Raw genomic sequence first — 13,519 nt, forward strand, 5'->3', positions numbered from 1 at the left:
ATTTTCCCATGAAAGCTTCAAAGCTATCTCATACATGCTTATTCATGGACAGGCAAACAAAAATAAATAGACTGGTGCACATCTATCAGTGTTTCAGGCAAATGATTATTGTGCTTCATATGTACTTGTGAAGCACATGAGGAGCACAGTCAGGGGTACTTCCTAGACATAAGCAGACACCTCCCAGCATTGTGAGTTGGGTTGAAGGCTTAGAACCCTAGTCTTGGGTGCATCTGGGCCAATTGACACCGCACAGTCATAATGATAAGGTTCTGCAGCCTAGGTTGGTAAGTAATGTCTAGAGTCATATAAACTTTCAATTAGCCATCGAAGATACAACTAAACTATTGGTTTCTATGCATCTGGATCAAAAGAGGAAGAAAGAATGCAAAAACTTAAAAGAACTAGTTTACAGGACTAATAGTCTACTGAACACCAGCCTCATCTACTTTGAGAACAGAAGATTTATGTGGTACCCAGTTACCAGGACACCATTCTGAGCAACATGTAGAACAAAACTCAAATTCCTTAAAAAAAAAAAAAAAAAAAGGCCAGACACTGGACTGATAATAGCTATAGGAACCCCTGAGGCTATGACCCTAACATGCCCTTTGAACTTGAAACTGAAGCCACTCTTGGGGCTCACCTTTCATCCCAGTACTAGATTGGTTTAAAAAATATGCAATATCGCCCGTGAATACTGTGCACCCCCCTAAATCAATCAACTCTAAGAGACCAAAAGATCAACACTTAGACTAGAACAAAGATGAGAAGCCAAAAGGGCAGGGAAGCCAGATTAATGGCGACAGAATACCAAGAATGGAAACCATGAGAATAGTGGTCTGTTGTGCAAACTGTAACCAGTGTCACCGGGACATGTTGTATAGCATTTGCCAAGCAAGAACCTAATTTGCTATGTAAACTTTCACCTAAAACAACAACAAAATATTTTTAAAAACTAACCCTTGAAATCCCCGAGTGGGGCAAACAGCTAAGTTCAACTACTAACTGAAAGGTGGGTGCCTTGGAAGACGGGCCTGGCAATCTGCCTGGGAAAGATTGCAGCCCCCAAGCCCTGTGGCATGCTTTTCTATGCATGCAGTCACCTGAGCTGGCAAGCACTCCAAAGGAAGTACGAATAACCACCAACAACACGCATGAAAGGAAAGCACAGAGGTCCTGGCTTGGACACAAGGTAATCCACCCATAAATGCTGCTTACTCAGGGGTCACTGTTCAGTTGGGTGGGGCTGGAAATCTGAAGACTGGAGGCACTGGGAATGGTTCTTAAATGACCTCTTTGTGTCTCTGCCACCCCATCTATCACAGTGCTATTTTTCCAAAGTGTGAAGTGACCCAATAATATTTAACTCGAGGGTTACTTGCACCATAAACGGGACAAGGGAGTGTGGACATGCTGTCTGGAACATAACGGGCTGGTTAGGGGACATAAGGATGGGACAATGAGTAGGGTGCATGGAGACGAGTACTAGATTGAATGTCAGTAGGCCTGGGTCTAGGTCTAGGTTTTCCTCTGATCTGCTGTGTGGCCTGGGACAGGTCCCTTCACCTCTCTGAGTCTCCTCATTTTCCCAGTAAGTGCTTTCTGAGATCTCGCCATTGTTCTTCTGCCTTGGGTTGTTGCAAAATGACTAGGAGTTCCACCAGGAGTTCCCAAAGGAAGTCAGCGCAGAGGGTGGTCAGGACTGGCAGCCAGCCAGTCTGGAAAGCTGTCCCCTCCCCCAAAGAGACCACCCTGGAATTCTGGCTGGGGGGCACTGAGGACCATGGAGCAGATCTTAGCGGTCAGCACATCTTCTCTGGGTCTATGATAATCTGCCCATTTTCAGACTTGCAGAGGAGACGCTCCCACACCTCCTCCCACTGTCGGGGCCAGATTTCGGGGGCGGGAAGCAGGCTCTGACTGGGGCTCTGGGGAACTTTAAGGATCGGAGGACTTGCAGGCTGTTCAGGCCAACAGGAAGTCAAAATTATTGAGTGAAAACAATGCTGAATTTGGCATCAGAAGACATGGATTCCCATGCTAGCTCTGCTTCTTGGGCAAGCAGCTTTAGCTACTTGTGGTTCAGTGCCTTCATCTGAAAAATGAGGCTTTTATCAGGCTCAGACAGGGAAATATACATAACGGTGCCTAAGAAATGGGAAAGTGAGGTTGGCCTGTGTGATAGGAAGCAGCATACATCCGTGTAGAGAACAGCTGATCAGGAGGTCAGAGAAAGCCAGCTCAGGGGCTGCCTTGCCCTGAAATGGGTGCGTCAGCCTCAACAAATGGTCCCTGAGGAGGGATCAGACTGAGAGGCAGTGACGTTTGCAGTGCTAACCCAATACCCCCAGAGATGCCTTATCCAGTCCGAAGGGACAAAGGCCATGTCTCTTAGTGTACCTTGGCTCTCAGGCTTGTCTCCAGGGAAGCTTTGTAAGCTGACTGCCCTGCCGATCACAGATTCTGGCTGTCTGGCTGGACCCTCCCTCTCAGAAGTTTTCACAGGCCCCTCATCAGCCCCATTTGTCCAGATGTTTGGGTGGGGGATATCCTTTTCCAGATGTGGCTGGATGAAGCCAGAGGCATAGCAGTAGGACTTGACAAATGTTGATCTGGTCTCTCCTGCAACTTTCTCTCCTTAAGCAGTGGTTGAAAATGACCCAAACCTGTCTGAGATGGTAGGCCGAGGCCAGGAGGAGGGAACTCTTCAATGAGCTCTGTATGCTTAGTACCGGGGTGACAGTAGTGAGTGACACAGACATGGTTCAGGGCCTCATGGAGCTTACAGGCTTGTTGAGGCGGGTACCTAGTGGTGTAATGGGCTATGTGCTGGGTTGCTAACCTCGAGATCAGCAGTTCCAAACCACCAGTTCCACCTCGGGAGAAAGATGAGGTGTCTACTCCCATAAAGAGTTACAACCAAGGAAACCCACAGGGGCAGTTCTACCCTGCCCTATGGGGTCGCGGTAGTCAGAATTGATTCGATGGTGGTGAGCTTGAGTTTTCAGTGAAAACATATCAAGAACTCACTAGCATAACTACAGTGAATGCAGGATTCCAGGAGAGTGAGTATAGGCCAGGGGATTCCACCTCGTTGAGGCCCAAAAAAGGCTCCCCAGGGAGGTGGCATTTGGTCTGAGGTCTGAAGGTTAGTAAAGGTTACTCGGCAAAGGGACTAAGACTTGGAATGAGGAGGTGAGGTGAGCTAGAGACGTCTAGGCTACGGGAACAGAATAAGGGACTTCAAAATATTCACGGGAAAATTCCACTTCCCACGAACTTGGTAGAGGTTCACGTGGGTGTGCAGTTCTTCACAGCCTGTAGCACACAGAGCAAGGGGGTATTGAGGCAAAAGGGTGCCAGGACAGGTGAGTCACTTGAAAGTTGGTGCCTGGACCCTAAAACTACAGAGAAGCCCTGGAGGGCTTTAAGAGAATGCCAAGATCAGATTTGCATTTACACATTTACAGGGTCACTCTTCCTGCGGTAGAACTGGGCTTGCTTGTAGGGGATTGAGGACGTTCAGGGGAGGTTGGGGCACAGCAGCTCCTGCCCCCCTTCTACGTAAAAGATGATAGGGGCATGATCCTGAGTGGCAGGCGAGATGAAGACAGATGTGAGGTGAACTTCAGACAGGGAATCAGCAGGTTTTGATGAGGTGGGGGGAGCATAGAGGGAAATCAAAGAGGCCTTGCAGCAGGGCCCAGTCACTGGGCGGCCTTCCCAGGGGTAGGGAGCCCAGATGTGCAGCGTTTTGTGCTCAGAAACAGCAGGAGGCTGCTTACCTTGTCTGAAGCTGTGTGTCCACACAGCGTCTCCCCACCAGATGGTAAGCATCTGGGGCCTGGCTGAGGTACCCATAGGCACCCAAATTCAGCCTGGGTCTGAAAGGGCCTCTGAAGGCCCCGGCAAATGAGCTAACACCTCAGCGCCACGCAGCCCCATCCTACACATCCTCCCCATCCTCCCCATCCTACAAGAACAGGGGACGCAGGAAACCCATTAGTGGGGTGCGGAGTTGGGCTGAAGGTGTTTGTTGTTCAACGTCTGGGCAGGAAAAGCCCAGCAAGGAGTGAGCCTCTTTCCTGGGATGGGAACTCCTCCTCGGTGGGAGTCAACATCCGTCATTCATTCAGCCAGGCTGCCCGGAGGAGATTTGAAGGGACCGGAGAGAGTGTGTGTGGGAGGGGGGAAAGGGGGGCTGGGGCTCTCTGGGAAGGCCAGAGCTGGGACCCGACAGGGGCCTGTGACCCAGATGCCGCCGGTCCCCGCCCCCGCCGGGACCGCGCCGCGTGGGAGGCGGCAGCAGCTGCAGGCCGGGCGAGGGCGGGTGGCTGCCGCGCTCGGCCCGTGGGAAGCGGCGGCTTCTGCTCTTTCCACGCTCGTTCCCAGCGGCTCCTCTGAAACCCAACCCGCCGGGCCGACCCCGCCGCCACCGGCCCGTGCCCTCGCCGGCCCCGCCCCGCGGGGATCGGGTTGCAGAGCCGAGCTGGGGGCCGGGCCCGCGGTCCCCCGACCGACGCCGTCGGCTCCAGCGACAGGGGAGGCCCAACCACGTCGTGCCTGGGGACAAACACCCCCTGACCCTACCCCCGCGGCCTGTCGCCTCGGGGAGCGCTGTCCGAGCCGCCAGGGCCTCGGAGGCAGGAACCCCTGAGCTCGGGGGAGGACTTGGCCGGGGAGCAATGGGCCCCCGGGGAGAAGGGCAGAAAGACTGGCCCTCCCACGCCCGCCCTGCGGCTCCTCCTCGGGGCCTGGGAGCCAGCGGCCGCCTGGGAGCTGGATGCGCCCGCCGCCCACAGCCTGGCCTCCCCGGGGTCAGCCCAGGCCAGCCCGGGCCACCTCTCTGTTCCTCAGGGCTAAAAAATAATCCTTTCCCTTCCTCTCCAGCCAGATGGCCAGGCCACTGTCCACCGCCAGCCCTGCACAGATGCAGGCCAGGAAGAAACGGCGAGGGGTAAGTGCCCATCACGGCTGAATCGCCCAACACGAGTTTGCCCTGCTGCCCCCACCGCCCACTCCCTCCCCCTTCCCGGGCCTGGAACAGAGGGAGACCCATCACGTGTAAGTGAGCTAGACTGCCAGGGTTCAAATCCGGCCTCTGCCAGTAATTAGCAGGGTGACTTTGGGCAAGCCCACTGAGCTCATTTCCTCACATGTGTATAGCAGACCTAATGACAGAGGGCACTTCAAAAGGGTGCTTGGAAGATTAAGTGAATTAATGTTGAGCACTTAGAACAATGCCTGGCTTAATGAAGTGTTATTGTTGTTAATTACTCCTCTCTGAGTCCAGAACTCTTATTTTGTCTGTGGGCTGAGTGGTGGGGGACAGCAGGCAATCGACACTTTCCTCCCTGGATGTAACGGTGATGAATAAGAAGAGCACTGTATAGGGAGTCCAGAGACCTGGGGCCTGGCCCTAGCCCTGCCACTCGCTGACCATGAGCTGATAGGCCAGCGGTTCTCAACCTGTGGGCCACGACCCCTTTTGGGTCGCCCGATTCAAAACAGTAGCAAAATTACAGTGATGAAGTAGCAATGAAAGTAATTTTGTGGTTGGGGAGGTCACCACAACATGAGAAACTGCATTAAAGGGTTGTGGCATTAGGAAGGTTGAGAACCACTGCTTTAGGCAAACCACTAATGACTAACCTTCATTTTCGTAATCTGTAAAATGGGGCCATTGCTTCTGCCTGGCTACCAAGATCCTGGAGGTCTCTGGGTGATGCAAGCAGATTCTGTTTGACCACTAAACCCCCAGCATTGCTGCCTAAGAAAGGCCTGGCAGTTTGTTTCCCTAAGGATTGCTGCCAAGGGAACCCTATGGGGCAGCCCCACCCTGTAATAAGTGGGAGCTCCAGGAGCCTCGGAATCAACCCCACAGCAATGGGTTTGGTTTTCAGCCGGCTGCTCAGTATCCTGCTGTCAGGTTACTGTGAGGTGAGAATGAAATAGTTCTCATCAAAGGTAGAGAGCAATGCCTCAGACCTCCTGATGGCCTTGCACATAGTGGATCCTCCTGGGCCAGCTGGGACCCAAGGGCCTGTGCCAGCTCTGTGGCTGTTGTCCCGTCTGATTGGTTGGTGTAGGTCTCCCCTGCTTTTCAAAAGCTTGCTTTGCATCACCTCACAGTTACAAAAGACCTATCCACATGAGCAGCTGGTTTTTCCAAAGAGCATCTCGATTTTACAAGAGAGAAGAAAAACTAACCTAGCATTGGTTTTGCATCCAGGGGCAAGCATAGCACTGCCCAGCTCCCTCCCCAGAAACGACACTGAGTCTCTCAGCGTCAAGCCTCCATCGCTTTGAACTGTGTCTGTGAGCACGCTGTACCCGTGTGATTTGATGGACATTTGGGGGGGAGTCTAGGAACGCTCAAAAGGGTTTCCTATATACATTAATAGTAATTGCTATTGCTATCTTGATGCCTTTTCTGCTTTTGAAAGGTTTCATGGGCACATTCTACTTTCAGATAGTGGGGAAACCCATAGCCTGCTGCTCTGCTGGTTAAAGATTTTGAATATCATTTCCACAGACCAACTTAAGCGACCTGAGCTCTCCTCCTGGCTCATGCATGCCCTTGCTGTGTGGCTTTCAGCAAGTCATTGCCCTCCTCTGATGCTCGCTGTCATCCTCAGTGAGAAAGAATAGATGTCTCTCCCTCAGGAAACGTGCCAGGAAAGTAGGAGTCCATGCTTGCCAGAGCGCATGGGAACGCAGTTGACGTGCCATGTGTAACGTCTTGCTGTTGCTTTTCTAGATCATAGAGAAACGGCGCCGCGACCGCATCAACAGTAGCCTTTCTGAATTGCGACGCTTGGTCCCTACGGCCCTTGAGAAGCAGGTATGTAACACTGCTGACTGGCCCAGAGGAAATATGAAGGGGCACCAAAAAGTTCATGGAAAATCTCCACATTCATGTTTCCATACACTTTTTGAAGCCCCCTCATATTGTGTGGCCCTTTCTCGCGGTCTCTCTGGTGATTTGTAGCGACTGCCTGAGGTGCTGGGATTGCTCACGCCTAGCCGTCACTGGACAAGAGGGACGGAAAGCCGTGCGTCCTGAGGTCCTCCTGTGCTCCAGGTGTTGTGTAGCCTTATATCCATCACTCCACTGAATTGAATCCTCAAACGCTCCTGGAAAGTAAGGAGTAGTCTACCCACTGCACAGCTGAGGAAACTGAGACAGGGAGAGGAGAAAATAGCTGATGCCTGTATGCCTGACCACATCAAAACAAAACACAGCACAACAAAAACACTGCCCTGGAGGCAATTCTGACTCATGGTGACCCTATAGGATAGGGTAGAACTGCGCCTGTGGGTTTCCAAGACTGTAACTCTTTGTAAGAGTAGACAGTCTCATCTTTCTCACATGGAGTGCCCAGGGGGTTCCAACTGCTGACCTCACAGTTAGCACACGCATAACCACTACGTCACTGTACTCCATTATGCCTGACCACGCAGCTAGTAAATTGTGAAGCATCATTGGGGCACAGGACCATGTGATTCTGGAGCCCCCATCCCTCCACACTCCACTCACTCAGAGGGACCATACTCTGCCGTTGAACATGTTGGAGTGGGGGACAGTATAGTGGAGAGGTGAGTTGAACCAGATGGTCTGCAAGATTCATACACTCTGCTCTGAGGCAAGGGTCACGGGTCAGCTGCCTTCCCTTAGACTGGTGAGAAGACATCAGACACTCCCCATGCCTTCACAGGACAGGCTGTGAATTAGACCTAGTGTCTGCCCCCAGAGAATGCACAGAGTGATGCTGGAGGCTTAGGAAACAGTTCCTGAGACAGCACAGCAAGAGCAAGTGCTCTGTGGGTAGGAGGATGTGCTCGATCTTGACTGTGGTGAGTAGAGACGGTCTAGAAGTTGTAGGAGTGGCCTTCTGGGGAATGACCATAATGCTGGTCCCATGGAAGCAGCTGAGACTCCAGGGGCACACAGACTGAGCCAGTCAGTACCCACTGGGGCGAGGCAGAAGGAGAATCAGAAAAAACTGGAGTGTCATGGAAGTCAAGGGAGAAGGGGGTCTCAGGAAAAAGGATGTGGTCAGCAGTGGCCAGAGCAGTGGACAAGAAGGTACATAAAGGTGACCACTAAGGAGACATTGGTCAAAGCAGATGTCCAAGTGGAGGGGGTTGGGGAGCAGGAGGAAGGTGAACAATTGAGACAGTGGGTGCTGTTGACACTGGGTGCTTGTCGTGGGGGTGGCAGGGGACATGGGGGGGGGGGGGGACGACGACGACAATGGAGGTCAGCCAGAGGCCTTCACTCTTCTGTCTTCTCAACACCCAGGGCTCCTCCAAGCTTGAGAAAGCAGAGGTCTTGCAGATGACGGTGGATCATCTGAAAATGCTTCATGCCAGTGGCGGCACAGGTACCGATGCTCTTCTCTTCGGGGCTTATTATTGCAGTGAGTCTCTGGAGGCTGGGCCTGGGGACACCCTATTGCACACTGTGGATGTGGTCCCTGCCCTCAAGGAGCTTACCGTATATAGCTACAGGCCCGGCTAGATCCTCTGCAAAGCTGGTCTCTCCTCTTCTTACAGCTTCTCCCTCTCACTTGCCCCAACCCTTCTTCACGCCTTCCTTAGACCATGGAGGAGCTTTCTCTAACAACAGACTATTCCTACTGGACCCACCCTCCAGGCCCTTGTGAAGGGTTACCCTCCCTGAGCTGATTTTCCCTGGGATCCCAGTCTGGGGCCTGTCTAGACCTAAGAAAGGGCCCTCCTTGGATGTTAGCCACAGACATTCCACGAATGGTGCTGCTGGTCTGGCCTCCTGGACTGTGTGCCCTGGGCAGTTGTAGTGAGATATCCGCTCACATATTCTGTTTTCTACAGGATTTTAAGAGAAAGCAAATGTAACTCCTTCCATTGTTTCTGAGCTAGTCCACCCATTAAAAGACAGTCATGGAACTTTGGCTTTTAAAAAACTTCCAGACCAGTGATCCCTTTCGCTACATGAGGGCTCTGCGGGTGTTTGGGGGGTTTCGCAATTGGGCCATCACGAAAGGTTTCCCAGTTCTTGGCCACATATATCGAAGTGCCACAGATGTCTGTTGTTGCCCTGAAGGGACACGGTTGCATTGTAAGTGGGCCAGTCTGGTGTATTTCAAGCCTCAGTAGATGGTCATAGCATCTGGGTGTGGGGGCAGCACGTGAGGGAAGGGAGACAGTGTTGTGGGCCGAGTTCCCGAGATTCTGAAGCCCTGGTTGGAATTTAAGTATTTGCAACTGTAATAAACAACACACCCAATGACTCTGATCCAGTCCCGTCACTTTGAGAACTGCTGCCCAAGACATGCATGGCTCCCCTTGGACACTGTGCCTCATCAGGCAGCGGGGAAGATCTTTCTACTGCTCTGTTGTTATCCGAGTAAGAGGAAACCGTGCGAGTCCTGGGCAGCATTTTACTGTGTTCCCAGTGCTTGCACTTCTCCCTCCTTGGCTTCTCCCAAGAGCAGGGTGGGCATCGATTAGGACTGAGAGCTCATGGGAAGGCACACCACGACGGTCTGAATCCTGCCCCCACTAGTGACTGACCTGCCCTCCTTGGACAAACGCCGTCACCTCTCTGTTTCTTCATCTCTCAACCCAAAATGAGCCAACTCACGGTCATCAAGCCAATGCTGGCTCCTAGGGAGTGCATCTAGAGGACCAGGTAGAACTTCCCCAGTGAGTTTACGAGACTCTACATCAGCGGTCCTCAACTGTCCGAATGCCCCCACCCTTTCATATAGTTACATATGCACCCCCCACCATCACATTATTTTCATTGCTATTTCATCACGGTCACTGTGCTACTGTTATGAATCGGGCGACTCTTGTGAAAGGGTCATTCGACACCGAAGGGGTCACGGCCCACAGGTTGAGAACCGCTGCCTCACTCTTCATGGGAGTAGAAAGCCCGTCTCTCCTTGGGCGCTCCTGCTGGATCACAGCCCAGTGTGTAACCACTACGCCCCCTGGCGCTTTTCTTCATTTCTAAAATGGGAATAATTACCATGGGGGTTTTTGAGGATCAGGGGAGTCCTGGTGACACAGTGGTTAAGAGCTCAGCTGCTAACCAAAAGGTTGGCAGTTCAAACCCACCTGCTGCTCCACAGGAGAAAGAGGTGACCATCTGCTTCCAAAAGGCTACAGCCTCAGAAACCCTGTGGGAGGTCAGTTCCACTCTGACCTATTGGGTCAGTTTACGTCGGAATTGACTCGATGTCTGTGAAATGCATGAGGATTCCATTAGAGACAAGGAGAAAGTGCTTCATAAGAGCTTACAAATGAACATCGGTTCATTTTAAAAGAACAGCAAGCGCAGAAACGAGGTGGGGTTTTGCTCAAAGACCAACAGCTAAGCATGTAGCCTTGACCATGAACCAGAGAATGGGCATTTGCAGCTGGAACCCGTGCCCAGGTTGAGAGAGGGACAGGTGTGGAGAGGCAGTGAGGACACAAATACCTGCGCAGGGCAGTCCACCTGATCCCCCTTCACCAAAATAAGGACAAAGAGATTGTCTGCAGCCTAATGCCAGTGGCTGCAGAGCAGAGCGGGCTCTCGCTTTCCAGACTTGGGGCAGGGGACAGATTCCAACGCTTACAGGGATATAGTGGTAGCTAATGTTTCATGCACTCTTACTCTCACTTCCCCACGAACTGGCTGAGGAAATGGAGGCACAGAGAAATGAAGAGATCTGTCCACAGCCAGACAGCTAGTTAAGTGACCGAGCCGGGATTAGAACTCAGATCAGCTGTCTCCTGGTTGCACTCTGGGTTAAGCATTAGGTTGCTAACTGCAAAGTCAGAGGTTCAAACTCACACTAGCTTCTGCAGAAGGAAAATGAGTCTGTCTGTTCCTTGTAAAGATTTAGTCTCCAAAACCCTGCAGAGAAGTGTTTCTCTGCTCCTTTGAGTCGCTGCTGTGAGCTGGAATTCACTTGATGGCCATGGGTTGGGGTTGGGTTTTGCCACCTCCAAATACCTCATGCTTCGCTGCTGCAGGATAGATACCACCCGCTCCATGGGCCTCCCAGATCTCCTGGCTGCTGCCTCAGACTCTGACCCTTCCGAGCAGGCAGGTGGTTTTCCGCACCTAGGTGTGCACAGCCTCTGCCCAGTGTCTGCTTACGTGAAGCTAGCTTGGCCTCAGAGTTACTGCTTGGAGCTCATCATTGAGTTGGGATGAAAATCAGGACTTGCATTCTGCAATGTTTCAGGTATAGTAACGTCGTTTGATGCTCACAACACACCACCTTCCACCCCAGGCAGGGGGGATTATTCCCTCTTTACAGATGGGAAGGCTGAGGCAGGTGGGATGATCCCCCCAGGGTTGCACAGAGAGGGAGCCAGGGAAGCTGCTTCAGCACTCAGATGGTTCGGAGCTACTCCCTCTTATCCCCCGCCCCCCTGACACACCCTCACGGGGTCCCTCTCCCTGCAGGATTCTTTGATGCCCGCGCCCTGGCCGTGGACTTCCGGAGCATTGGTTTTCGGGAGTGCCTCACCGAGGTCATCAGGTACTTGGGGGTCTTGGAAGGGCCAAGCAGCTGCTCGGACCCCATCCGGATTCGCCTGCTCTCCCACCTCAACAGCTACGCCGCTGAGATGGAGCCTTTGCCCGTGCCCACCAGCCCACTGGCCTTTGCCTCTGCCTGGCCCTGGTCCTTCTTCCACAGCTGTCCAGGGCTGCCAGCCACAGGCAGCCAGTTCGCCATCCTGGGCAGAGTGCCCGGCCCTGTCCTCCCCAGAGCCTCCTCTCCCGCCTACCCTATCCCAGCCCTCCGAACCACTCCCATGCGCCGGGCTGCGGGCACCATGCTGCCGACCAGGAGGAGCTTCCTGCCCAGTCGAGGGGCTTCTCTGGCCCGGAGGGCCCGCCCCCTGGAGAGGCCGGCAGGCCCTGGGCCCCTGGCCCCCAGTGGCAGGGCTGCCAGGAGTAGCCCCATCCCATCCCTCCTTAGGTCTTCCTCCCTGGTCCCCCCTGGGGCAGTGGGGCCCGCCCCTCACATGGCTTTGCCTGCCTCCCGGCCCTCTTCCCCAGGCCTGGTTGGGAGGCCTGAGGGAGCCCTGCTCTGCCGATCCTGGGTCTCTGAGATCACTGAAATTGGGGCTTTCTGAATTGGCCCCCAGCCCCCACCTCACCCCCGGTCCAGCAGCAAGTAAAGCCCTACTTCCAGGAGCTCCAAAATGGCACAGCCTTTTCCTGCTTTACCGGCCTGTCAGAAAGCATAGTCTCTCCCCCTCGGAGTCCCGCCACCTCTGACCCGTTTCGCCTCACTGCGTGTCCAGCCAGCAATCCCCAGAGCCTTGGTCCCCCTCGGCCCTGGACGCATGAGCCCCGGGTGGCCCCTACGAGCTGGGCTCAGCCCCCTCTCCTGACCCAGCACACACCGAGCAGCGGCACCAATCTCAGGTCTGGGGACAAAGCTGTTCCCCCAAGGACACAGTGACCCGAGACAGGCTGCTCCCATGGAGAGAGCAGGCCCCAGCAAAGTCTTCTGAGGTTCCCCCTCAGAGCATCCTATGGGCCTCCCTTGCGGGGTCTAGTAACTCAGCAGGGTCAAGCCTCCTGAGAATTGCTGCCAGACTGCCCACTTGAACCATCAGGCCAGACGGGGCTGGCAGTCCATCGGGGCCCACGCTGCCCTCCTCCCAGCCACAGACAACCCCTCTCCAGCTGACTTAGTGAGCGCGGCTGGAAGGGCCTGGGCAGCAGGAAGGCTTCTTGATGGGGTGTCAGCAGGCCTTGAATTGCATTCTCAGACAGACCCTGGGGGTCGAGCAGCTGAGGGCCAGCGCCATCCTGATGCATGTGGTGTCCCTGCTGGGTGTGCAGAGGGAGGAGGGGCGGAGGCACCATGCAGTAGTACCCAGAAAGGAATCCTCTTGGGATTCAGTCCCAGACGCTGTGTGCCTGGTTGACATCCGGCTCACTGGGCCCAGACAGCTAGAACAGCCAAGGGCTGTCGGACTGGATTAAAATAGCTGTGAGGAGGGGCCAGAGGAAGGCTAGTCAAAGGTAGCCTGGGCCTCCAGGGCCACACGGTGACTTGAGGGCCAGACATCCCCTTCAGCCAGGAGTCCACACAGCCACTGGCTCCACCCAGAGGCCACCTCCAACATAGGTGACTTTTGCTTTTAACAGAGGGTGGGGGGTGGGGGGGGCGGCGCTCAGCTGCCATTCCCTGTGGATCAGCAGAGACTGGACAAGACAAGACCTGGGTGGGCCCATGTTCCGTACCAATTGTTACACTATGGAAACACGCTTCTCTGGTGCTCAGTGAATATGAGCCGTGTGCTTCGGTGTCTCAGGAAGGCCTAGCAGACTGACCAGCTGGCCTCCAGTACTGCTTGTTCAACACCTAGACTCTCACTCCTGGGAAGACCCCACCCTCCCACCCCACCCTTTAATGGAGCCACCCTCCCCAGAGAGGAGGGGAATCCTTGGGGCTTGTGATAACCCCGGGGTAGGTGGGGTGGAATGACCTTTTCTTTTTTTTTTTTTTTT

At 53.9% G+C, this 13,519-nt stretch overlaps 1 protein-coding gene across 2 annotated transcripts in view; it reads left to right on the forward strand.

Moving 5' to 3' along the window:
- Positions 1–12,191, forward strand: part of HEYL (hes related family bHLH transcription factor with YRPW motif like) — a 15,721-nt gene extending 3,530 nt beyond the window's left edge. Inside the window, exons 2-5 of one of the 2 annotated variants that reach the window (XM_004704944.2) lie at positions 4,894–4,960; positions 6,764–6,847; positions 8,309–8,390; positions 11,453–12,191. In XM_004704944.2, the coding sequence (XP_004705001.1) occupies positions 4,894–4,960; positions 6,764–6,847; positions 8,309–8,390; positions 11,453–12,129 (910 nt within the window). In that variant the 3' untranslated portion in view covers positions 12,130–12,191. The remainder of the gene's footprint in view (positions 1–4,893; positions 4,961–6,763; positions 6,848–8,308; positions 8,391–11,452) is intronic. The other variant, XM_045298962.1, reaches the window with a different exon arrangement.
- Positions 12,192–13,519: the final 1,328 nt, after the last annotated feature.

Source organism: Echinops telfairi, unplaced genomic scaffold, assembly GCF_000313985.2.
Source record: "Echinops telfairi isolate 266 unplaced genomic scaffold, ASM31398v2 ScPeMD7_7457;HRSCAF=8495, whole genome shotgun sequence".
Taxonomy (NCBI): Eukaryota; Metazoa; Chordata; class Mammalia; order Afrosoricida; family Tenrecidae; genus Echinops; species Echinops telfairi.